Source organism: Melospiza georgiana, chromosome 19 (genome assembly GCF_028018845.1).
Source record: "Melospiza georgiana isolate bMelGeo1 chromosome 19, bMelGeo1.pri, whole genome shotgun sequence".
NCBI classification, from domain to species: Eukaryota; Metazoa; Chordata; class Aves; order Passeriformes; family Passerellidae; genus Melospiza; species Melospiza georgiana.
Window position 1 is genome coordinate 2,300,281 of NC_080448.1, and position 23,387 is coordinate 2,323,667.

The 23,387-nt window shown below is 52.1% G+C and overlaps 2 protein-coding genes across 4 annotated transcripts; both read left to right on the forward strand.

The window, feature by feature from the left end:
• Positions 1 to 320: 320 nt before the first annotated feature.
• LOC131091539 (C-C motif chemokine 26-like) lies at positions 321 to 11,060 on the forward strand. Its single transcript, XM_058037660.1, has 4 exons — positions 321 to 1,290; positions 4,317 to 4,441; positions 10,145 to 10,256; positions 10,712 to 11,060. The coding sequence occupies exons 1-4, from the start codon at positions 1,241 to 1,243 to the stop codon at positions 10,809 to 10,811; spliced, it is 387 nt and encodes a 128-aa protein (XP_057893643.1). The 5' UTR covers positions 321 to 1,240; the 3' UTR covers positions 10,812 to 11,060.
• Positions 11,061 to 11,648: 588 nt separating this feature from the next.
• Positions 11,649 to 17,178, forward strand: LOC131091537 (E3 ubiquitin-protein ligase TRIM39-like). Of its 3 annotated transcripts, none has more exons than XM_058037656.1 (6): positions 11,649 to 12,215; positions 12,847 to 12,942; positions 14,742 to 14,972; positions 15,077 to 15,138; positions 15,628 to 15,740; positions 16,234 to 17,178. In XM_058037656.1, the coding sequence occupies exons 1-6, from the start codon at positions 11,778 to 11,780 to the stop codon at positions 16,803 to 16,805; spliced, it is 1,512 nt and encodes a 503-aa protein (XP_057893639.1). In that variant the 5' UTR covers positions 11,649 to 11,777; the 3' UTR covers positions 16,806 to 17,178. The 3 variants fall into 3 exon arrangements, with proteins under 3 accessions (XP_057893639.1, XP_057893640.1, XP_057893641.1); XM_058037657.1 differs by having other exon boundaries at positions 15,077 to 15,099; XM_058037658.1 differs by lacking the exon at positions 15,628 to 15,740 and having other exon boundaries at positions 15,077 to 15,099; positions 16,190 to 17,178.
• Positions 17,179 to 23,387: the final 6,209 nt, after the last annotated feature.

The window sequence follows — 23,387 nt, forward strand, 5'->3', positions numbered from 1 at the left end:
TCTCATTGGTTCCCGGCGTCGCCCCTGGGACCAATGGCAACCGCCAAGCTCATTGGTTCATCTGGACGCCAGTCAACGCTAGCTCCCGTCCCCCAAGAGTCCCCTGCCCATTGCTCCGCCTTAAGGGGCCGCGCTCTTAGCACCGCCCACCCAAGCTCTGCGGCCACGCCTTCGCGCGGTCCCCTGCTGTAATTGGCTCACGGCCCTGCCGCTCAGACGTCGGTGTCCCGCCCCGCCCCTCAGCGGTGCGGGGCGCGGCGCCCCTTGGCGGCGATGGCGATGCCGCTGATGCCGGACCCTCGGGGAGATCGGGCCGCGCTCGGGGCTCGCCGGGAAGGGCTCGGCCGTGTACGGGGCACCGCCGCGGGGTCCGCCGGGCCCGGGGAGCCGCTGTCCAACGGCTCTGAGCCGCGGCTGAGCCATTCGGGTCCGCAGGCCGCGGGCGTCCTTACAGGTTGTCCGTGCGGCCTGCGAGGCTGCGGCCCCTCAGCCGAGGCCAGAGTGTGACCACGGGGGTGACCCGGCACCGCTGTCCCCTCCCTGCTGCCCGTCTCAGGTGCCGCCCGGCCCCTCTCGGAGCTGAGCCCCCGGGCAGTGGCACTCGGGGTGTTCGTGGCTTCCCAGCCCTGCCTGGGGCCGGCGGGGGGGAGGCGGCTCCCCCGGCAGCCTGCGGAAGGGCTGTGTGAGGCTTTGCCTTGGTGGAACCGGGCTGTGGGTGGGAGCTCTGGAGGGGGGTGCTGCAGGCACAGCTGGCACAGCCCAGCGGGAAGAGTGTAGCATTGACAGAGGGGCAAATTGAGGTTGCAGGTGTCTGAAAAAGAAGAGAGCAGAGGTGACAGAAGGATTTTGCTTCCCCTGCACAGCTGGACTGTGTTTTATTATAACCTGATCTGAGCCTATGTCTCTGGTGCTGTCACTCGGATCAGAGATTTCTGTAGAATTAGATTGGATATTGGGAAGGAGTTCTTGGCTGTAAGGGTGGTTGAAGCCCCGGCCCAGGCTGCCCAGAGAAGCTGTGGCTGCCCCATCCATGAAGTTATTCAGGCCACATTGCACGGGGCTTGGAGCAAGCTGGTCTAGTAGAAGGTGTGCTCATGGCAGGGGGTGGAACAGGATTGTTGGAAATGATACAACTTCTAAGTTTTTAAACTAACTTTTTTTAATCAGGGGTTTTGTTCATCTTTGCCCAGGAAGGAAATGGAGGTTTCTTTTCAAGAGACTGTTCCCTGGGCAAGACCCGATGAGCTTAACATCTCGAGGGACTGGGAGCCACCAGAGGATGCACAAGAGGTAAGTGACTATTAATGAACATCCACACCTGAACATCCTTCCTGGTGTGTTGGAGACACTTGGTCTGGAAAAAGATCATAAGAGAAGAAAGAGGACCTGATTAGCAGCTAAGGTGAAGGGATCAATAACCAGTAGGAAACCAAATTCTAAGAACTGTGTAACTTGGGACCAATAAACATTGAACCAATTAATCTCTCTGAGTTTTGACTGTATAAGTATGTGAAAAATCTAGAAAAGAGACGTGTGATGGAATTATTTTCTTTGCACAACCCAGTGTGTGGATGAAATTACTTCTGTTGCACATTCTGGCCAGAACATCATCCTGGCCAGAATAAAATAATGCTTGAGTTCTCTAACATTAAAAATTGTTGGAAAGGTTGTGTTTTTCCTGCTGTTTCAGTGCCAGGATGAGCTTTAAGTTTCTTCCATCCCAAACCATTCTGGGATTCTCTCAACCTGATGAATTGATGACTCCTGTAATTTTGACCAGGACTACCATCCTATTCCAGAGGCGAATTTCTCACTTGGAACATTTCTGGGAGAAATTACTTTTTTTTTTTTTTTTTTTTGTGAAGGGACTGAAAACTGAATCCCCAGGTACAGCAAATGGGCTGTGCAAATGGGGTTGTGCCAGCTGGGTTCCTGCATCCTTAAAAGCAGATCATAACAAATCAATGACTTTGCTCCGGGTGGGGAGGAGCTGGGCTGGGATGATGGGGCAATCTGGAAACAGCTTTTTAGCATGTGGGCTGTCAGGAGCTCTTGTATAAGCAATTCTCCCAGCATATCTCTCTATTGTGGCTTTTCAGCTGAAATAATTGCCACACCAGGACCTTCCTGGAGCTGCCCAGAGGGTATGTGACAGGCTGTTTGCATCATAGGCCTTCCCAGTCCCTGTGCATTGGATATCAAATGCCAGCTGATGGGAAATGGCCTGCATAGAGCAGCAAGGCCGTTCCTCCCACTGTAGCTTGTCTCGACTGCCTGTCTGCATTGTCCTTAATGTGCTTTCTGGAAACCTGCCTCCTTCCTTGGGACTGCTCCCAGGGGAGGTTTAATGGGTTTGATTCATCCACTGTTGCAGCAAGATGATTAATAATTGAAGAAATTACGTCATTCCTGAATAGAGATGGAGGAAAGGAAGAGCAAAGAAGAGCACTGGACAAAGGACAGCGGTATCCTTGTGACCTCTCCCACCCTCCACCTCGCTCGGAACATCCTGCTCCTGGAGCCCATGGCAAGGGACCACTAGGCTGAGGCCTGGTGTAGCTACGCCCTCCCACTGAAGAGCAGAGCCACATCCTCTTCTTCCCTAGCCAGGGCTCAGTGCTGACTCTGGGACCTGGGCAGGAGCAGAGGATGGTGCTTGGATATGGGACAGAACAGGCTGATTCTACTGGCTGCTCCTGCCTCCCCCATGAGCGGCTGGTCAGACCACCCTGGGCTGGCCCATTCATGCAGCATCTCTGCTGGAATGTGCTGTGGGGCTTTGCAGGGATTTGAGAGGCTCCTTTGCAGTGGGAGAGGATGCCTTGTTTTCAGGTAGTTGAGAGGGGGAGGCACAGAGCTGTTCTTGTGAAGCGTCTGTTCGTCTGTCTCAGGTTCCACGGGGAGATAATGGGCAAGGGCTGAAACTGAGCAGGGTATGGAGGTAGAGCAGGTTGGGCTCTTCCTCCCCGGCAGGTCCTTTTTGGAAGCCATGGCTGGGGTTCACCTGCTCTGAATGCTCTGTCCTCACTCCTGTCCAAGAGGCTGGACTGAAGGGTCATGGCAGAGCCCTTCATAGGAGTGTCTGGCCTGTATGGGGACAGACATTGTCGGGACATGGAGAGGACAATGTGTGCCCTCTCTTTTTTCTTGCTGAGCAGTATGTGGCACCCATCAAGTGCTGCACAGGCCAGGCAGGTGGGACTGGAGCTCATCCTTCCCCTGTTGCAGGGCTCTGTAGGGCAGTTTCCTTCTCCTGCTCCATGCCCAGAGGCTCCTGTCCACAGGACCCTAAAGGGTCTGCTCCCGTTCTGTCAGGACATCCTTAACCCAAAGGGGAAGGACGAGTGGCAGGAGAGGGGCCAGAAGGGACTGCAGGGGCTATGGGCCCTGTCTGGGGCTCAGGGATGCTCCTTTTGCAGGGGCTGGGAGCTGGAGTCTCTTTTTACAGTTCCCTCCCCAGCCAGAGCTGGAGAGTCCCAGGGTACTGCTGCAACACACATCATCCTCCTGTGGCCTGGCCTGGGCTCAGGGAGAGCACAGACCCCCCTTGTTTCAACAGGAAAACAGAATCACAGAGCTCCACAGTCCTTCCTCTGTTATCTCACTGGCTGTGCCAGAATGGGCTGTGCTAAGATCCTGCTGTTTCACCCTTGGAGGTGGGAAAAATGGATCCCAAATGGATCCCCTTCAGTAGGCCCTTTACACATTCCAAGGCACACCATCCTGATCGCACCCAAGCAGATGAGCAGTTCCTGGGGCCATGTCTTGAAAGGGCAGTGGCTATGTCAGGCCTTCCATAAACCAAATCCTGCAGCCCCAGATGCAGCTCTGCCCCGGTGATGGGATAATTTGCTCAGACTCTGGGATAAAAACCTCTGAGCCAAAGTACCCAGCTGGAAAGGGCAGGGTAGCGGCCCAGACCCAGCAGGAGGGTCCTTGGGGAGCAAAGATTGTGCCAGGAGGAGCAGGCATGGGAGCATGGGGAGAATTTTCATCTTTTGATCCCATGTTTTGAATGATTTGGCAAACAAAAGATGTTGCTGCTGAGTCTTTGCTTGTGCTCCCAAAGAGACCCTGGGCTGCTATGTGGGGCAGGGACAGTCTTGGTGCAGGACCTGGGAGAGCATTGGAGTCTTGGGAGAGCATTGCAGGTGAACACTCTGGGACTGGGAGAGGGTCTTGGAGAGGACTGCTTGGCTAAGGTGCTTGAGGTCCAGTGGGGCTCTCACCTCTGTCCTGTCTAGGTTTCCTACTTGCCCAGGTGTTACAAGGAGAGCTGTAACCCCAAAACATCATCTGCTGTGTTTTCTGCACAGAAGCCTCAGCAACTGCCTCTGCTTGCCCAAGAATTCAAAAGCAAAGCTGAAGAGGTTTCCAGATGGATCTGCAGGAGAAGACCTGAACTCCACAGGGACACTGGGCTGCAGGGGCAAATGCCTAGGTGAGAAACCAGCTCATGAGCAGGACCTGGAGGTGGGAAGTGTTTTTGCCACTTGCTGGACAGTGTCCCCTTGGCATGGCCAGCAGGTCCAGCTGGAGCACCCCATCAAGCCCAGGTCTCTTCCAAGGCAGGACATGGCAAGCCTGATCTCACAGAATCAATTGGTTGGAAAAGACCTCTGAGATCATCAAGTCCAACCTATGACTGATCACCATGTCGATTAGACCGTGGCACTGAGTGTCACATCCAGTCATCTCCAGGCATGATGACTCCACCACCTCCCTGGGCAGCCCATTCCAATGTCTGATAACCCTTTCTGTGAATAAATTCTTCCTAATTCTTCCTTTATTTCTGTATTGGGAGCTTTGGCTGCCAGAGTTGGATTACTGAGGAAAGGATTTCTGTGTGAGACTTGAGGTGTGCAGAGTTGAGTGTGGGAGCTGTGTGCTCATTGCAGAGCAGTCTTGGGAGAGCAGGTACTGCAGCAGGGCATAAATGTGGAGAGCCAGTATATCCCTGTCTTCCCTTTATGATACAGGAAACATTCTGGCTCCCTACAACTCCCTGGCAGGAGGGTGGAGGTAGGTGGGGGTCAGGCTCTGCTCCTGGGGAGTGATATGACAAGGGGAAACACCTCAAGTTGAACCAAGGGAGGTTCAGGTTGGATATTAAGGAAAATTTTTTCACTGAAAGAGTGGTTGAGCATTGGAATGGGCTGCCCAGGGCAGTGGTAGAGTCACCATCCCTGGAGGGATTTAACAGAAATAGAGATGTGATGCTTAGGGCTACAGTTAGTGGTGGCCTTGGCAGTGCTGTACTCAATGATGTTAGAGATCTTTTCCAGCCTGAATGACTCCATGATTTCTATCTTTTTCCATGATCCAACATCGACCAAGTACTCTTGTCAAATGTTGTTCTCAGGATTCCTGCAACTCTATAGCCTAACTTGCAGCCCTGTACCTCCAGCTGCTGACAACAGGCGGCAGAGTGTGCAAGGACAATGCAGCTGTCACTCTGGAACTCGGCAGCCTCAGGTGCTACCCGTCTCAAACCCAACACCAAATGTTTTTTTTTTTCCTTTCTCTGAACTGTGGCTAAACCTGTCATGCTGTGCTGCAGCTGCTGGACAAGTCCTGATCTGCTCCAGGCCAGTTGCTGCTCAGTACTGAGGACATTGTTGGGGAAACAAAGGAGTTGTGGCAGAGGCATCATTTGGCTGTCCTGGGAAGTACCACCACATTTCTGTGAGGGCCACATTCCAACATGGCATCCAGCCACATCCTGTTCTTTTAGACTCCTGGTCACAAAGTGAAGCTTTTATAGGTGCCCCAAATTTGTCTTGGAAAATTGCATGGACTGCAGCAATTTATTTCTGCCTTGCTGTGTGCTTAGAAACTGTTGGAGTCTTTCTGCTGACATTTACCAAAAATATTTCTCTGGAGGCACATCCTGGTGTGCCTGTAGATTTCAGTCCAGGGATTTCAATGCAATTTTGTAAGCTGCTCTGTAGCCCTGATGGTTTTGTTGGACCAATGGTCCTGGAGAACCAAAGATGAACAGTCACAGAGGATGTAGACTAAGGATCCATCTACATCAGCCTTGATACCTCTAGATGTGGTCACAGCAGACCCCTTGAAGAGACCGATCAATATTTGTACTGCACCCTGGAGTGTGCTCCCAGCCTCCAACCATTCTCATTTTCCAAATCTTCTCAAGCTTATCACCCTGAAATCCGAGCTCAGACTCAAGAAAATTTCCTTGTCCTCACTATGTCCCTTGGCAAGGAGCTCCTCATGTGAAGAGCTGCCTCCTTCTGTTCCTTTTGAACCTTCCTCTTGCCCACTCCATTGAATAATCCGTGGCTCCTGCTCTGGGGCAGTGAGTGTTCGCTTTGTCTCTCTTTCTAGGCCACTGATCATCTTGCAGACTTCAATTCAATGTGGGAAAGTCTCAATTCTTCTTGAAAATACTTCTTCTCATCTGAGATCTTGCTTGGAGCTGCACCACCCTGGGATCTCTGGCCCCAGTAATTTTCTTTCTGTTTCCAACTGGTTTGCTCACAGTTAAACCCAGTTTCCCTCATGAGTGATCCAGCAGTTCCCAGGAGCACTGTGATAAAGTGATCCCCCAGACATGGTCCAGCCAGGAGGTGGTGTGGTGGAGCAGGCTACCCTCAGGGCTGAGCAGAGGTTTCCTCCCACATCCCCCATCACCCTGTCCTGGTGATGGATCCAAAGATACTGTGTTTGGTTTCTATCTATAGCTGAAGCATACCATAAGGCAGAGGTTTTATAGACTCCGTAAATAGCCACTATTTAGGATATATAATATGGAGGAGGTTTTAGAAATCAAAATATTTAGAGGTTTGCATTATTTGTCTTGGTAGGAAGGAACAAGAATACAGAATCAGAAGGAACAAAGTTGAGGAAAACAGTGAATAGGGGAAATAATAGAGGTGTTGAAACCTCCAAAAATTCCTTTTGGTTGAATGGAAGCAGGAAATACAGCAAAGTGTATCTGAAAGGAGAGAGAATTCATTGACAATGTTGAGGCACAATGGTTATATTCCTGCTATAAAATACTGATTTTTCAAAACAAATCTTGACATTTCGATCAAACCTGTAGTTGAATGTTGTGGAACATCCAGAACACTCAACTAAAGCTGCTCTGAGCTGGGCTGTGTTTGTGTGAGCCATCAGCAAGGAGGCTCCAGCTCATTCCTCAGTCTGTTCTCCTCCTCTCAGTTTTATTCTGGTCCCTGTGTGGAGATGTGTCAGAACAGTGTAGAACATTGGTCTCAATGGGAATTTGTGCAAGTTTGTTTCTGAATGTATTGGCAGAAATGGAAAGAGCAGGGGATGGAAGGAGTAGATGTTGGTGACACCTGATCTTGGAGGACTTTTCCAACATTAATTATTTTGTGGTTCTGTGACTCACACTGAGCAGTTTATTAGCACTGCTCAGTGAAGACTGTGACAGGTTTAGAGGTTGCCACTGACAGTAACTAACTGCAAAAATGTTGGAGTCTCTTGACCTCCCTCCCCACTTCAGCCATATTTATAATATTTTCTTGGCAAAAGATAAAAGTTACAGTTGATGTCATTTACAGATTAGGTGGAATTTGATTGACTTTAGTTAGTAGCATAAATAGAGGTGAGAAACATAATATGTATTTCTGAGTTAAGCAAAGTTCAGCTTTTGATTTCTATCTAGATCATTCCTTTGACTTAGTTTTCATTAGCTGTATTGTTTTCCATGGAGTCTATCCACAACACTGCTGTGTCACTCCATCTTTTGTTTTATATTTGCTTTGATTTCAACAGAGAATTACTGCAGTGTGTCTGTGTTGCTCCATCCTTTGTTCCAGGTGTCCCTTGGAGTGGCACACCAAGCTCCATCAGCATTCCTGCTTCCAAGGTATGCAGGCAGTTTGTCCCTGTCCTTGCACTCTTTATTGCTTAGCTTTGGCTTTTGGTCTCCTCACACCTTTCTTTGTCCCACTCTGTGCAGTGTGGGGGAGAGTGGATCCATGATGGTGGTAGGACTTCAGGCCCTTGGAGGTACCAGGTTTCATCCCAGTATCTGAATGGGCTTTGGAACAGAGAACAAGGCAAGTCATGGAGCAGGAAGGATCCCAGAAGAATCCTGCATTTGTCTGCTGTTTGGGGCAGGATATTCTGAGTCTTCTTCACAAGTAAAACCTCAGCCGTGAATCTGACTGTCTCAACTGACTCTCATTCTGGGAGTTTGCAGGAGCTGGGATGAAAGCAAGCCAATCCATGGAGAAAGAGCTTCAGAGAAGAGAACAGATGTGCCCAAGCTGGGGACTGGGCTGTGATGGCTGCAGAGAATCCATGGGCTGTATGGAGCCTGCCTGCCTGCCGTGGGAAGGGGCAGGTATGTCTCTGCTAAGGAAGTGTCTTTCCAGGAACCCTGCCATGGCACAGCACCCTGCACCCTCCAATGAGTGTGCCTCACTTTTCCATGGAGTTCAGTCTCCTGAGATGTGCTGATTATCTATCACATGCCCTGGAGCACTTGGGAGCCCCAGGCCTGCAATCCACCCTTCCAGGCAATATCTTAATTTCCCTTTGATTTCCTCTTCTGGCTTCCTACAAGGAAACCCACTTTGGGTGGAAGATTCTATTTTGTGGTCATCCTCCTCCATAGAGGAGCAAGACCCCTTTTGTTACTGGACCATGAGGAAAGGCAGCCTGCTCCTGTGGCTTTCCCATTGTGGCTGTGGTTGCCCAGCACCCAGACACATTTCCTAGCACTGTGGAGACTTCGCTCTTCCTCCACTCTCTTGAGGCTTTGTCCACAAACCTTTGCCTGGAAAACAGCAGAGCCCTTCTGGAGGGATGTAACATTTCCAACAGTTTTTCTGACAGTGCAGAGACACCATTCCCATCCTAAGCAACATGTGCTAAATCAACCAGTCTTTTCTCTGTGCATGTTTGGCAGCTGGGACAATGACAGAGGAGTGTCAGGAGGATGCTAGTGCTACACTGCTGGAATCAAATAACCATCTTTGCCAGCTTTGCTTTGCTAACATAGTCATCAGCTCCTAAAGTTCACTGTGGGCATCAGTGGCCAATTCCCATGTCCATGAAGAACTGAATACTATTTTAGCTGTCACTAGTATTTGAGAAGTTGTGATGTAGCAGAACTGGTTCCCCAAAGACTTGTTGCAAGGGATGCTCAAGGACATAAGAGGAGCCCAGATCTGGAATTGCACCGTGCTCCACCCTCTGCTCTGCACATTTATGCACCAATGGCCTTCAGAGTCCCATGGAGGAAGCCCCCAGTGCAAGTGGGACCCAGCATGGCTGGGTGTGCACATGGGTGGTCAGCCTGACTCTCAGACTTTCCCCGCTCTAGTTGCTGTGGCAGAGGTGAGATCTCCTGTTTGTCCATGATGCAGATGTTCTGGGAAACAAGGGCGTGACAACCATGGTTGACCTTCATCCACTGCTGTGACTTCTAGGCAAGAGGTCCACCTACTGATCTTCCAAATTACCAATTCTACGTTTTCTGCAGAACCCTTAGGTCACGGGAAATGAAATGACAGGTCATATCCTGTTCTGTGTCCACTCATGGTATCTGATGGTATCGTACCCTATGCCGTGTCAGGACACTGCTGTCAGCAGGGCTCCGGACGGTTTCCTCTGCAAGGCTGTGTGCTATCCTTGACACTGCACTTTTTCCATTGTGTCATGGCTTTCAGCAATGTTTCCATCCTTGGTTGCTGTCTGCCTATATAAAGAGGGCAGAACCCAGGGATCCCACACCAGGAACAGTGAGGGACACTCTGCGACAGTCCAGCCTCACTCCTACAATTCACCTCTACCCAAGAGGACCATGAAGACCTTCACAGCAGCCCTTTCTATACTTTTTGTGGTTGTCTTCTGCCACCAGGCCACCTCCTCTCCAAGTGAGTCCAATCTCTCCTCTCCAAGGAGCTGTCTCCTCTTTCTGTCTGCTGTATAAGGTCTAGTAATGCTTGGCAGCTCTCTCTTACTAGCATCTGCTGTAGGAAAAGAGAAGCCTGTCTTACCTTGGCTCCCTGATGGGAAGATGGCTATGGTGGAAGCCCACTGTGGGAGCAGCACTTCCTCCAGTGAGAATCTTCTCGTCTTCTCACCCTACTTCTCCCCACTGGCACTTTTCCTGGTCTGATGTAACAGAAAACTTCTCTTCCAGTTTCTCTCCACTCTGGTCCCTGCTGTGTTGAGTACAACCCCGGACCATTTCACTTGAGCCGTGTGAAGAATTATGTGCCCACGGGCAGCCACTGCTCCAAGCCAGCTGTGATGTAAGTACATCTTCTGCCCTGCTTGTCCTGACAGTGTGGGGGAACCCCACATCATACTTCATCCTGACATGGAAAACCACTGGGCAAGGCTCTCCCATGTGCAAACAGCCTGGGAACATGTCAGAGGGCAATCCCACATCCTAGACAGCGAGTTTGTGAACCTCCTTATTAGATTTGAGCTAATAGAGCTTTTGCTGGTCACCCCTCTCACCCCAGATAGGGGGACCCAGCCAGGACGGTGTCCCAGATGTAGAGATGTTGGGGACAAAGCAGTTTAAGTGCAGAGAGCAGGACACCTGTAAGGACAGGGGGTCACTCCCACCCCATTTCCCTAGGGCTGTTTTGCAGCCTGTATAGGTGTCTGGTGGGTGTCACTGTTGGTGTGGAGCAGGTGGTCTCACTCTTCTCTCTGTCTTCCTTTCCTTTGCCTCTCCTCACTGGATTTCCTTTTCCAGATTTACCACCATCAAGAACAAGCTGGTCTGTGCCAACCCTAATGAGAAGTGGGTCAAGGACATAATGAATCAATTAAAGGACCATAAGCACAGTGGATAAGCAATACCCTGCTCTCTCCAAGCACCACTTCTGCAGGAATGTGCTCTCATGGACACCTCCAAGACATAATCTATTTTCTCATTGCCTGGGAATTTGGCAGGGTATTCAACTCAGTGTTTAGCTCTTTTATGGAAGGCTGTGCAATGCCGGTCTTAATTTATTTGATATTTTCAGTGAAACTTTTCATTCTCCATTGTACTGAAAGTGTTGAAGTTATTTTTGTATAATAAAAAGGAGCAAAACTTGCAACTTCTCCCAGTGGTTCTTGGGATGCTCCACGGAGACTGGGGTGTGTAGCAATGGTTGGAAGGGGGTCAGGGCTGACACTCAAGGGTCTGTGGGTGATGGGGTGACACCTGGCTGTCCCCCAGCCTCTCTGTGCATGCAAGGGAGAGCACTTCTCATCCTGCCTGTCCCACCTGCCTCCTTGCCGCGGCACATTTCCAAACTCCTGGCTCTTTGCAGTGGGTGGGTATCACGGGGGATGTTTTGGCACAATTGTTAGTGGGGCGAGGGGTCCTTTACCTCGGCCAACATCTCTGGTCAGCGGGCAGGTGCCTCAGAGGCTCCTCGGGCTGCTGAGCTCAGCCATCACCAGACCCAACCCCATCTCCACCACCGTCCCGGCCCGGGGCTGTCTCTGGCCACGGGTTAGTTCTGGTGCTTCCAAATGTGTCCCGGTCTCCCCGCGGGGTTTTTCTCTGGCTTTGCCCCGCCGGGCTGGAGGCAGTCCCAGCCTTTGGGGCTGGCTGCAGCTGTCCCGGCCGGTGCCAGCTCCTCCCCCCGGCGGCACGGAGGCTCCGGGGCCGGTACTATCCGGTGGCGAGGCCGGCTCGTCCTGCAGGCTTTCATGGCACTGCCCGTTCTTCCTCGCCGTGGGGCTGTGCCAGCCATGCCTGCCTGGGAGCCCGCCTTTGCTGGCTGACGAGGGCCGAGGGAAGCGCCCCTGGAGACCAGCGGGCCACCATGGCGCTGGCAGGTGCTCTGGAGCGGCTGCAGGAGGAGGCCATCTGCCCCATCTGCCTGGAGTACATGAGCGAGCCGGTCAGCATCGACTGCGGCCACAACTTCTGCCGAGGCTGCATCGCCAAGCACTGCCAGGACAAGGGGCTGTGGGCCGACGGGCCCTTCTCCTGCCCGCAGTGCCGGGCCTCCTGCCACCGCAGCGGCTTCCGACCCAACCGGCAGCTGGCCAACATCGTGGAGAGCATCCGCCAGCTGGGGCTGCGAGGCGGCCTGGGGCCCGAGCTGGAGCCGGGGACCCCCCTGTGCCCCCAGCACGACGAGCGGCTGAAGCTGTTCTGCGAGGAGGACGAGGAGCCCATCTGCGTGGTGTGTCGGGAGTCGCTGCAGCACCGCCCGCACACCGTGTACCCCATCGAGGAGGCGGCGCACGTCTACAAGGTACGGGAGGGTGAGGCGCCGGGTCCCTGCCCTGCCCGAGGCGCTCTGCACGGGGCTGTGCGGCCACCGGCACCCCAGCAAGCTCAGGGCATCGCTGCGAAAGCAAAAGGAGGGGTAGCGCAGACGGTCACCTCCCCCGCCAGCTGCCCTCGCTGCAGGGATAAAGCTGGACCTGCCTGATCTTCCAAATTGTTGGTGGAGCCAGGCTCACCCCGTCCATCCAGCTCAGGGACGCAGCCTGGTTCCCTGCCCATTCACAACCCCTGGAGAAGCTGAGCTGGTGGGTCCCAGAGGACATTTTGCCCCGGTGGAGGGATGCTGGCACCCAAATCCCACGTCCCAGCTGTGATCCTGACAGTGCCACCATCCACCCTTCACCCCAGCGTGGAAAGAGGGCTGTCGCTTTGGTCTCCAGAACCTTAATAGGAAAAACACAGGAGAAACCTGCGGAGCAGGGGAGGGTTAACACTGAGCTGAGTGAAGAGCGCAGCTGCTTTGTTTGGGTGCCAGTGCCTGGCACTGCCTGGCGCTGGGTCAGTGTCTCCCCCCCACAGGCAGGGGAGACTCAGCCAACTTGCAGTGCTCAGCGGGTGCTGTTGGGGTGAGCTGAGCCCATTTTTCCTCTTTCCAGGTCAAACTCCAGAAGTCCCTGGAGAGTCTTTTAAAGGAAGTGGAGGAGGTGAAGAAGTATGAGTCAGCAGAAAGGATGAAAACCCAGGAATGCAAGGCAGGTGCCTGTCTTAATTCTTAAAGAATGAGCTTCAGAGATATCAGGATTTAAGAAAAAAACACCCTGAATGATCTTGTCTGGGGACACAGATTTATCATTGTCTCCAGGCTGTGTTCTGCTGTCACATGTATAAGCAATGCTGGAAGCCAGGCTCAGTAGCCGTGTGCTGCTCTATAAAAAGATTTGCAAGGAGCAGCATGCCAGATTCCCCGGAATAATGAGAAATTTATGCTGGTTAAGAATTAGACATGGGCTATTTTTTATTGCCTTTTGTTTTACAACATGTGCTTCAGTTCCAAGCCAGGCATGAGCTGTGTGGTGAGCTCCACTCCACAGCAACAGGAACCAGAAGTATTTTCATAAGAAAAAAAAAAACAACTGAATTATTGCAACTCTATCCCACTCCAGACAGTTCTGGGAAGAGCAGACGCCAGCAAACAGCTGGACTTCAAATCTCTTAGAGTGAAAGATGGAAAGTAAAAGTAAATGCAGAAAAGGAAATGAAACTGCTGGATGAGTTATCCAGCTCTGAATTTGAGCAGATGGTTAATCAGCTCTTGCAGGGAAGACAGGTTTCTCTGAATTCCTCTAGTTTTTCGCTCATCTCCCTTGCCTGTGACAGTCCAGACAAATGGTGGTGGGTTTCAAGGATGTCCCTATGAGCCCTCTGCCCCCACGGGGGGAGAAGGACAGAGGCTGTGAGAGCTGTGTCACTGTCCTCCCATCTGCCTGAGTCACGGCTCAGGGTCGTGGCTCAGCTGCCTCCAGTTTCCTTTGCTTGTGCTTTTATAGCAAAAAGAGCAAAGATTCCCCTGTGAGTGGTAGGGGGAAGAAGCTGTCCTGGCTTATCAAGTCTTCATGACTCAGGTTCAAGTACTTGGATGGGGAAAAAAAAGAAGTTAAATTTCCTTTCCTTTATCTTCTTAATTCTGAGATTTCCTGACCCAAGCCCACTGCAGAGTGTCTTTCTGCAGCTCCAGGTTTCCAGCCAGCTTTTAGGGATGAGGTGAAAAGCCCTGAAGGCACTGGCAGACCCTGCCAATTGTTGGTTCTTCACCTTGTAGTGAAACCTGGGGAGCTTCCTGGGCTCATCCTCCACAGCCCCAGGGTTTCCTTTACATGGCAGATAGAGACAGGATATGAGGGAACTGTCTTAAACTAAGAGAGGAGAGATTTAGATTAGATATAAGGAAGAAATTCCTCCATGTGAGAGTGCTGAAGCCATGGCTTCTTGCCCAAAGAGGCTTTGACTGCCCCAATCCTGAAAATGTCAAAGGCCAGGCTGCATTGGGCTTGGAGCAACCTGGTCTAGTGCAAGGTGTCCCTGCCCATGGCAGGGGGTGGAAGCAGATGGTCTTTAAGATCCCTTCCAACTGAAACCATTCCATGATTTTGTGACTGTTCTACCTCTTGCTCTTAACTGGGGATTTTCCCAGCATTGTCCACCTGCCCAAGCAGTTTATTAGCTTGGATTTGGCTGGAGGTTTGAGTTGTAATAAAAACCTACCCTGACACCTGAGGGCACCTCCTTGCAGCCCAACACAGCCCAGACCTCTGGGGTCCAGCTGAGCAGAAATGCCCCAGGCAAATTCCTGCTGCTGGTAAACCAAGGATGTGCAGCGGGAATTACAGTGAGGTGGAAGCACAAATTTGCCTCTGGCTGTTTTTGAATTCATGCACTTTTCACAAAAATGCAGTATTTTCCCAGGGCCTGATGTCGGGCGTGGATGCCAGAGCATCTGGCTCTGTCTTGGCTGCCTGGATAACGTTCACCCCATGAATCTTCTTGTCCCAAGGAGACAGTAAAGAAAAAGCGGGAGAGGATTGTGAGTGAGTTTGGGAAGCTGCATCGGCTGCTGGCTGATGAGGAGAAGCTACTGCTCCAGAAGCTGGAGGAGGAAGAGAAGCAGATTCTGCTGCTGATCAATGAAAACTTGGCCAAGCTGGTGGAGGAGAAGTGCTTGCTGGAGGAGCTGATCCTGGAGATAAAAGGGAAGAGCCAGCAGCCAGCTGATGGGCTGCTCAAGGTTAGGCTTTGCCACCAGCACCACTAACTCAGCCCTGGTGCCTTTGTCACCTGGATGGGTGGCTTGGCCCAGACAAACCCAGAGTCATTTTTGTCTTCTTCTAGGACATGAAAAGCATCCTGAGTAGGTGGGTGATTTTTCCTGATAGGTGCCATGATTATTCCTGGTAGGTACCCATGATTATTCCTGGCAGGTACCATGGCTGTTCCTCCTACTGTCCTGGATGCCTCCAGGCTTTGAGGCAGATGTTTGTATCTGTTCCACAACAGCCACCCCATCCTCCCTGCCCACCATCTGCTTTGGTCCTCCTGGGGTAGACGCAGGAGGGACTGAGACAATCCCTCAGAGGTTTTCCAGGGGCTCAGAGCCACGGCCTTGCATGGCTTGTGACATGTGAGCTGCATCCCCTCCTAAGGGACGTGCTGCCCAGTGGCTTTTTTCCTTCCTTCCCCAGGCCTGGCATTGCTGCTCCCTGTATCATTTAGTTCTGATCTCATTTGGATTGCCAATATGCAAGTAATTATCCCTAGTGCTCTTCCCAGCCAGAGCTCCAGGGAGGCAAAGGGCAGCACAAGGGCATTGACCCCCTTCCCAGCTGGAGAGGGGCCGTGGTGCAGGCTGTGGATACAGCCCAAGGGCATCCCTCCCTTCTCAGGTGTGAAGGGGTAAAATTCCAGTCCCCCAAGGCTGTGTCTGTGACCCTGAAGGAAAACTACAGCATTCCTGAGCGCTGCCTGGGCATGAGGGACATGCTGAAGAAGTTCAAAGGTGAGGGGGCAGCTCCTGGCACATTTGGGTTCTGGTTTTCCCCAGTACCCTGGGGCACAGGGAGGTTTTTCTAATAAGCTTTGTCCAGCCGCTCCAGGTTTGTGCCCTGATGAGTTCAGGCTGGTTTCATGGTGGGAAGACCTTTGTTGTGGTCTTGGATGGATTATGAGGGGACCCTGAAGCCCAGGATGTCCCTCGGGGGTTTCAAGCACCATGTTGCCCATGATGTCTGGCTTTCAGACCTCTTTCTGAAGCTGTGGAACTGCCCTCCTTGGCTTGGCTCTGCAGCCTGACACCAAGTATTTTGATGAGGCTCATTTTCTATGTTACATTTCCCCACTGCCAGGCAGTGCTGGGAGCTGTGCAAAACCACGAGCAAATAATTGTGGGATGGTTTGGGAGAGCTCAGCATTCAGGTCATAGGCACCTGTTTGTGTCTGTGCCTGCAGATGCCTGAAGCCTTGTCCATCCTTCCATCCTTCTCTCTGTTCAGTGGACGTGATTCTGGACCCAGAGACAGCACACCCAGACCTGTCTGTGTCTGAGGACCGCAAGAGCGTCCGGCGTGGGAGCAAGAAGCTGCTCCTGTCGCTCTTCGACAGCCCCAGGAGGTTCGGCAGCGCCCCGGCCGTGCTGGGCAGCCCCGGCTTCTTCTCGGGCCGCCACTACTGGGAGGTGCAGGTGGGAGACAAGCCCGAGTGGGGCCTGGGGCTGTGCCGGGAGGCGGCCGGCCGCAAAGGCTCTGTGCTCTTCTCCCCCAACAATGGTTACTGGGTGCTGCGGCTGCAAAACGGGGGCACCTACGAGGCCCTGACCGTGCCCGTGTCCCCCGTGACGCTGAGCGTGAGGCCCCGGCGCGTCGGGATCTTCCTGGACTACGAGGCGGGAGAGATCTCCTTCTACAACGTCAGCGACCGCTCCCACATTTACACCTTCACCGACAAGTTCTCAGGCAATCTCCGGCCTCTCTTTTTCTTGGGTGCCTTTTTGGGGGGCAGAAATGCAGAGCCCTTGGTGATCTCCTGGGTCAGGGACCCACAGGGGACCGGATGCATCATCTTGTGAGAGTGGCTGCCCTGGTTTGTCACTGGTGGGCAGAGACCCGGGAGCCCAACCAGCTTCTCCTGGTGAGTGGGGCAGCACTAGGGGAAAACCTCAGCACCCTGGTGAATGTCCTGACAGGATTCTCACATAGTTCTGGCTGCTGGGGTGACCTGCCATGCGTGACACCCACTGTGTGCCATGTGTTGGGAAGGCACTTTGCAGCAGGAATGTGCCATAACCCTCTGTGCCACTAGTGGGGACAGGGGAGTCCCCTGATCACTGATGTCCTGATACTCATCTCACAGGCTGCTGGAGCAGTGTGTGTGCTCAGCCTGCCATGTAGTGCTGACTTTGTTGTGAATTGTATTGGAATAAAATATTAAAGGCTTGATTTGGGGAACGTTGTGTGGTTAATGGTATGACTGCTGCTACTCTGAAATATCTCATAAGGCAAAGGGTGCTGCTGGACCTGATCCTCTCCAGCCCAGAGGATCCTTGAGAGATCCCATTGTGGCATCTGTGGGACACAGCAGCACTCTCCAGGCAGGGATTTGGGAGTGGCAGATGCCTGTGTGGTGGCTTCACCCCAGCATTGTGGTACTGGGGCCTGGGGTGAAGAGAGAGGACTTCTGTTTGGATGTGGGTGGTCCCTATGCTGCTGTCTCTGGTCCCCTCCTCAGGAGATCCCTCCAGGTCTGTCAGCTCCAGCCCCTCCACCCCCCTCAAAACCCCATGAGTGGGAAAGCTCCAAGTGTGGGGAGTTTGCCCATCGCAGGGCAGGGGTACTTCAGGGCTGCAAGATCCAGGGAAAGAAAAATAGCCCAAACTCTGTCTCCAGTGTTCACCCTTGGTCTGTCCATCCCCTGGTACATCCCTTCTCCTCCAAGGCTCTTGCCAGGCTGACAGTGTGTCACTGGAGGAAAAGTTCGTCTGAACCTGAGTGGGGCCATGGTCTCTTTGCACAGGGCCAGGAGGAGGAGACACTGCTCTGGGTGCACAAGACACTACCCCGTGGCACATGGGGTGCCAGCAGTGCCACCAGCCCTGGACTACCAGCTGGAGTAGCTATGCAGTGTGTCCTTCAGACAGAAACCAAGAGGCTGCCTAATTTGAAGTCCGATTCAATGCAAGTAAAATGAGATTTGGTAAAATGTAATCTGAAATGCTCAGCACAATTTATCATAGAGTCCTGGACTGGTTTGGGTTGGAAAGGACTTTAAAGCTCATGTTGTTCCACCCCCTGCCATGGGCAGGGACACCTTGCACTATCCCAGGTTGTTCCAAGCCCTGTCCAACCTGGCCTTGGACACTCCCAGGGCTGGGGCAGCGACAGCTTCCCTGGGCACCCTGTGCCAGGGCCTCCCCACCCTCAGAGGGAAGAATTCTTTCCCATGTCCCATCTAACCCTGCCCTCTGGCACGGGGCAGCCATTCCCCCTTGTCCTGCCACTCCAGGCCCTTGTAAATTGTCTCTGTCCAATTCTCTGCAGACGTCCTGGATGATGCTTTAGGAGTCTTCTAGTGAATAAATTGTCTGGACTGGGAGAGCAGTTCCCCTTGACTGAGTTTTGCTGTGTTTTGGGGAGTCCCACACTCCTTCAGGATCTTTCTTTTGGTGGCTACACAACAGAGAGAACAGACCAGTGAGACAAGCTCAGTCACAGCTTTGCCACACCCCAGGGAGGAGAAGGATAATAGGTCCAGTGGGTCCTGCAGTGTATTGACACCCTGAAGATATTACATGGATCTTATGATCTTACAGTCACTCCATGGAGAAGTTTATGGAGCCTGAGGAGATAAGAAAGGACATAAACTTCAAGGCCTCAACAAAGAGCTGAAAGCAGAGGCAGTTGGTGGAGGGAGTGGTGAGGACAGCCACAGAAAGTTGTTGTGCGGGGAAGGAACCAGGGTAAATGTCACTGAACGAGGAGTGGGAGGAGGTGATGGAATAGAAACTGTCCAGAGCAACCTGATCCTGGCAGGGGATGGACCAGTGGCACTTGCTGCAGGCCTGGGTGGGTGAAGGGTTTCCAGAAGAAGCAGAAGGAAGTGCAACAATTCAGAGATCTTGCAAGCAGGGGAAGAAATGAATGAGTAGAAAGGATGTGAGCTCACCCCAATGCAGCATCCAAAGTGTTTCTAGCAATCATGAATCTGCCTCCCCCGAGAAGGACAGTGGAGGTCAAAGGTATGAGATAGTTCTGAGTAGGCGCCCAGATTGTCCATCTGGTGGACTCTGCATCACGTGCTTCTGAGGAACTGCTTGGAGCAGATACCAGTGTGCCCTCTGATGCCCAGGCTGGTTGGCAGCTGGAGAGCAGCTGGGAGCACTGGGACCTGGCTTTGGGAGCTCCCTGCTGCCCTGGAACTGATCCTGGGGTGATTTGCAAGCAGGATTTCTCTCTAAGCCATGGCAAGTGGAGTTTGTCCCTGTCCTCGATGGCAGTGCATCGATGTCTGGCTGTGGCCTCCACACAGACCTTGTCCTGCAGGGACCAGATCCTGCTCAGCCTCGTCCAGAGGGAATGGCTGCACAGCACAGCAGAGAATCACAGAATCATGGAATTGTTCAGGTTGGGAAACACCTCTAAGGTCATGGAGCCCATCCATTACCCCAGCCAAGGACTGTTCTGCTCAAGGGGTGTGGTTTGGCTGAAGGCAGGAATCCCTTGAGATACCAAACGCGGCAGAGGGACCATGGATTGGGTGTTACTGCTTTTCTGAGCAATCGGTAGATTAAAGTAACACTTTGGGCATTGGCTCCCGGGGCAGTTTCCTCACTCCCAGGCACTGGCAGTGTCCCTTGTTATGATTCAGCACAGTTAACAGACCTGCAGATTTAGAAATGTGCTTTCTTAAAAATGTTGCACCCTTCTCTTCTAGAAGAAAATGCTTCATCATCTCAGAGGGATGTGAGTCATCGTCTGCATCTTTCTAAGAACTCAGCAGAAATGTTCTTTTGGGTTTTCCTGGCCACTTCTGCCTTTTGTCACCCATCACAGGGAAGGCAACAGCCAGGCACAATTTCTTCTGTAATACTTAAGTGTCTTCCTTAGCCCTGGGAGTCTGGGATATTGCACCACTTTAGGAAAACACTACTTTTGTATGCAGCTTACAAACCCATCCCCTTTTACATTACAGTTTTGGATTCTGGTGCCTCAGAAGTGGCACACCCCCTGCTCATGGTGTCTCTGGGAAAAGCTGTTCTGGAGACTGAGCCTCCCGTCCCTGCAGCAAACCAGGGCCCTGGGGATGGGGAGGAAGGTACAGAATTGGCACTTCTGGGTGCACAAACATTTTGCCTTCAGTGTGTCTAATTCCTCTCTGAAAAGTGGAGATGTAGAAGCTCAGACCATGAACATTGACTGGCTTCAATCCACACCCCATCAGCACAGCCCTGCTCCTCCTTCTATGAGAATCTGGACTCCAGCCTCCAATTCCCCTGGTATTTGGTGTGTGCCTCAAAATGCCTACAGACACACTCGAGTGACGTAAACAGCAAATATGGAGACATATGCATATATAATAATAATATTCTTATCATAGTAATGATTGAATTTTTGTTCACAGCTAGGCTTGCCCAGGACTTTTGTCAAAAAAAAAAAAAAAAACAAAAAAACCCCAACAAAAAAGAACTTTACCAAACAAACCAACCTCCACAAAACCAAAAAAAGAGAATTATTTTTATATACATTGTACATTCAGTAAATTCCACACTCTGATTTCAGGATGGATAGTTTACAAATTCCAAACCCCTTTAACAACACTGTTCTTGTTTTGATCTGAATCCAGAGAAAGTTCTGCAGAAAACCACCGTCCTCTTGGTCCCAACTCCACTTTTCTCTTCATCTGTTAAGCTTAAGGATCCCTTCCAGTTCAGCATGTTCTGTGATTCTGGTGTCCACCTGCTTGAGCACCCCATGAGAGTGTTCATCGGAGGGATGAGTGCCACAATTGCCTGAGCCCCGGGCGTGAACTTCCTGGGGAGACAAAGCCCTTTACCATGAGGGTGGGCAGGCCCTGGCATAGGGTGCCCAGAGCAGCTTTGCTGCCCCAGCCCTGGCAGGGTCCAAGCCAGGCTGGATGGGGCTTGAAGCAAGCTGGGACAGTGGGAGGCTGTGGCAGCAGCTCTGGGGCCACAGAGAGCAGCACAGCTGGCCCAGGCATTGTGCTGGGAAAGGCTGTGGGAAGATCAGAGAAAAGAATGATAAATAATTCTTATCTTCACTTGCTGCCCCTGCTGTTGTGAACATGTGGAATGTGTTATGGAGGTTTGTCTACCAAAGGGTGGTTTCTTGATTGGCCACTGGTAATGGTGTTTGAAGGACCAGTTGGGTCCACCTGCATTGTAACTGTCTATAAAAGCAATGGGTTTCTTAATGAGTATAGTTTAATAAAGTGATTGATCAGCCTTCTGTGAATCATGGACTCAATGGTAATTATTACCAGGCTGAGGGCCTGCAATGACAGAAGGTGTCCCTGCCCATGGCAGGGGGTGACACAGGATGAGCTTTGAGGTCCCTTCAAACTGAAGCTATTCCATGATTTTATGATTCCATGATTCTGTGACCCAAGGATTGCATGGTGTGAGGGTGTCCCTGCATGCTTCAGCTCTAGCAGCAAAATCAGCCTCAAGCAGCTGCACAACCACAAACACATCTGGGGCCCATAGCAGGGTGACCCCTGGGTGAGGATCTAAGCTGATGGTGCCGCGGGTAGCGCGGCCCTTGCTGCTCAGAGCCACTCCTCATGCTCTGCAGAAGGTGCTCATTCTCACCTCTCTGCTGGGGTGTGCAGCTGCAGCTCCTCACGCTTTTCTGAGCCGTCACACGCAGGCGGGTGCAAGATCAAGAAAGGCATGAGTAATTCTGGGCTCCTGCAGGCTCCCAGAGCAGCAGTGAGGAGCCAGCTGAGGTACCCTGGGGTGGAGGGGGAGGGCTGTGGGAGGCTGGAATGGCCCTGGGTGTTTTGGGACACTGCCCAAGGCAGACAGCCTGTGTGCCGCATTGCCGGGCTGGATGGTACTCACTGCATCACCCTGTGCCCTTCCACGAGGAACCTGAGGCTGTGGGACCGTGCCACAGAGGCAGGCAGGGCTTGTGTCCAAGAGGGACTGCGGAGGCTCAAGGGATTTTGGGATAATCCCATCACAGCTCTTCCCCCTCCTCTCTCCTGTTCCTGCTGTTCCCTGGATAAGGGCAGCTCTGGGCACCAGGCTTTGTGCCAGTCTCAGTCCTCAGGGTGAATCTATCCAGCAGCACCCAGGGTGGCTGGGACTCAGTGGCCAAGATGAGCCTGCCTTCTGGAGCTGGGGTGTGCAGGGTCTGGTGAGTGCAGGCTTTCACCAGCCCCTTCACATGCTGGTGGCAATGCCCATCTAAACCTCCCAGCCACGGGCTCCCTGCTCTCCCAGCAGTGTCTCAGGGAAGGGGGCTCTGGTCCTGCTCTCTACCTCACTTCCCTCCTGTCAGGGTGCTGTTTTAAGCTGGATGCTGTCAGCACTGGGGTGGGATGACAGATGGGATCCGCAGGGCCCGTGGGCTGAGGAGCCAGGGGCTGCAGCTCCCCGAGTGAGGAGCGATGTGTTCCTTCCTCCCTCAGACACACCCACGGCCCCCTGACCCCTCCAGCCCCCCGATCCTCCTCTCTCTGCTCACCACCCACCCTCTGATCAAGGTCCCCCTCCCCAGGGCTGCCTCTGCCCGGCTGGCCTGTGTCCCACTGGTGCTCCTGTTTGAAACCCCAAATCCAGCATGGGAACGCAGTGTGTTAAACTGAGCATTGTTCCATGGAGCGCACCAGAGATCCAGGCAGGAGGAACCCAAATACTCTTTGCTGATCCAGCAGATCCTGTCCAGAGCTGGTCAGAGCGTCCCAAACACCATCAGTGGTGTGGGAAATGCCATTAAGGACGTGGGAAATACCTTCACTAAGGGGGGCTCCATTTCCTTCAGCTCCAGGGGGGCACCAGGGGAGATGTTTCCTTGCAGGGGCAGGTCCTGCCCTGGGCTGGGGTCTGGCATGGTCATCTCTGGACAGGCATCTCCAGAGATGAGCAGGTTTTGGAGTCAAAGTATTACTAAGGGAATATTTGCCAAGCTTCATGTCCCACATAAATGAGAGCTTAATGAAATAATTCTAAAATTCTTGCAGTGAAACATATTTTTTCCACCCTCGGGTCTGGAAATAACTGATCCATTTTATCTGTAGCTCTCAGAAAGCTTTCCCTAAAACAGCCAATATGTTAAATTTCAGCCCCTAAAGGTAATATTTTGATTGATTGTAATGGGGCCAGAAATGGAATTTAATGAGCTTCCAATTGTCATAATGAATGGAAATTAAATACCTTAGAAAAAGCTTAAGACAAGTTACCTGAATGTAATCCCTGCCTTTCTCACAACTCCTCCTTCATGGCTTTTCTTGTTACTATTTTGCAAAACAAGATGTTCAGATACAGAAAGCTTGTAGGAGTTTTGGCAATGTGGAAAAGGAAATAAAGAAGCTGCTGTCACTATTTTAATTTCAGCTATTGTCACCCCAAAGGATTGTAGCAGAGGCAAACACAGAAGATTCTTACAAAAATATTTATTTATTGACAGCTGAA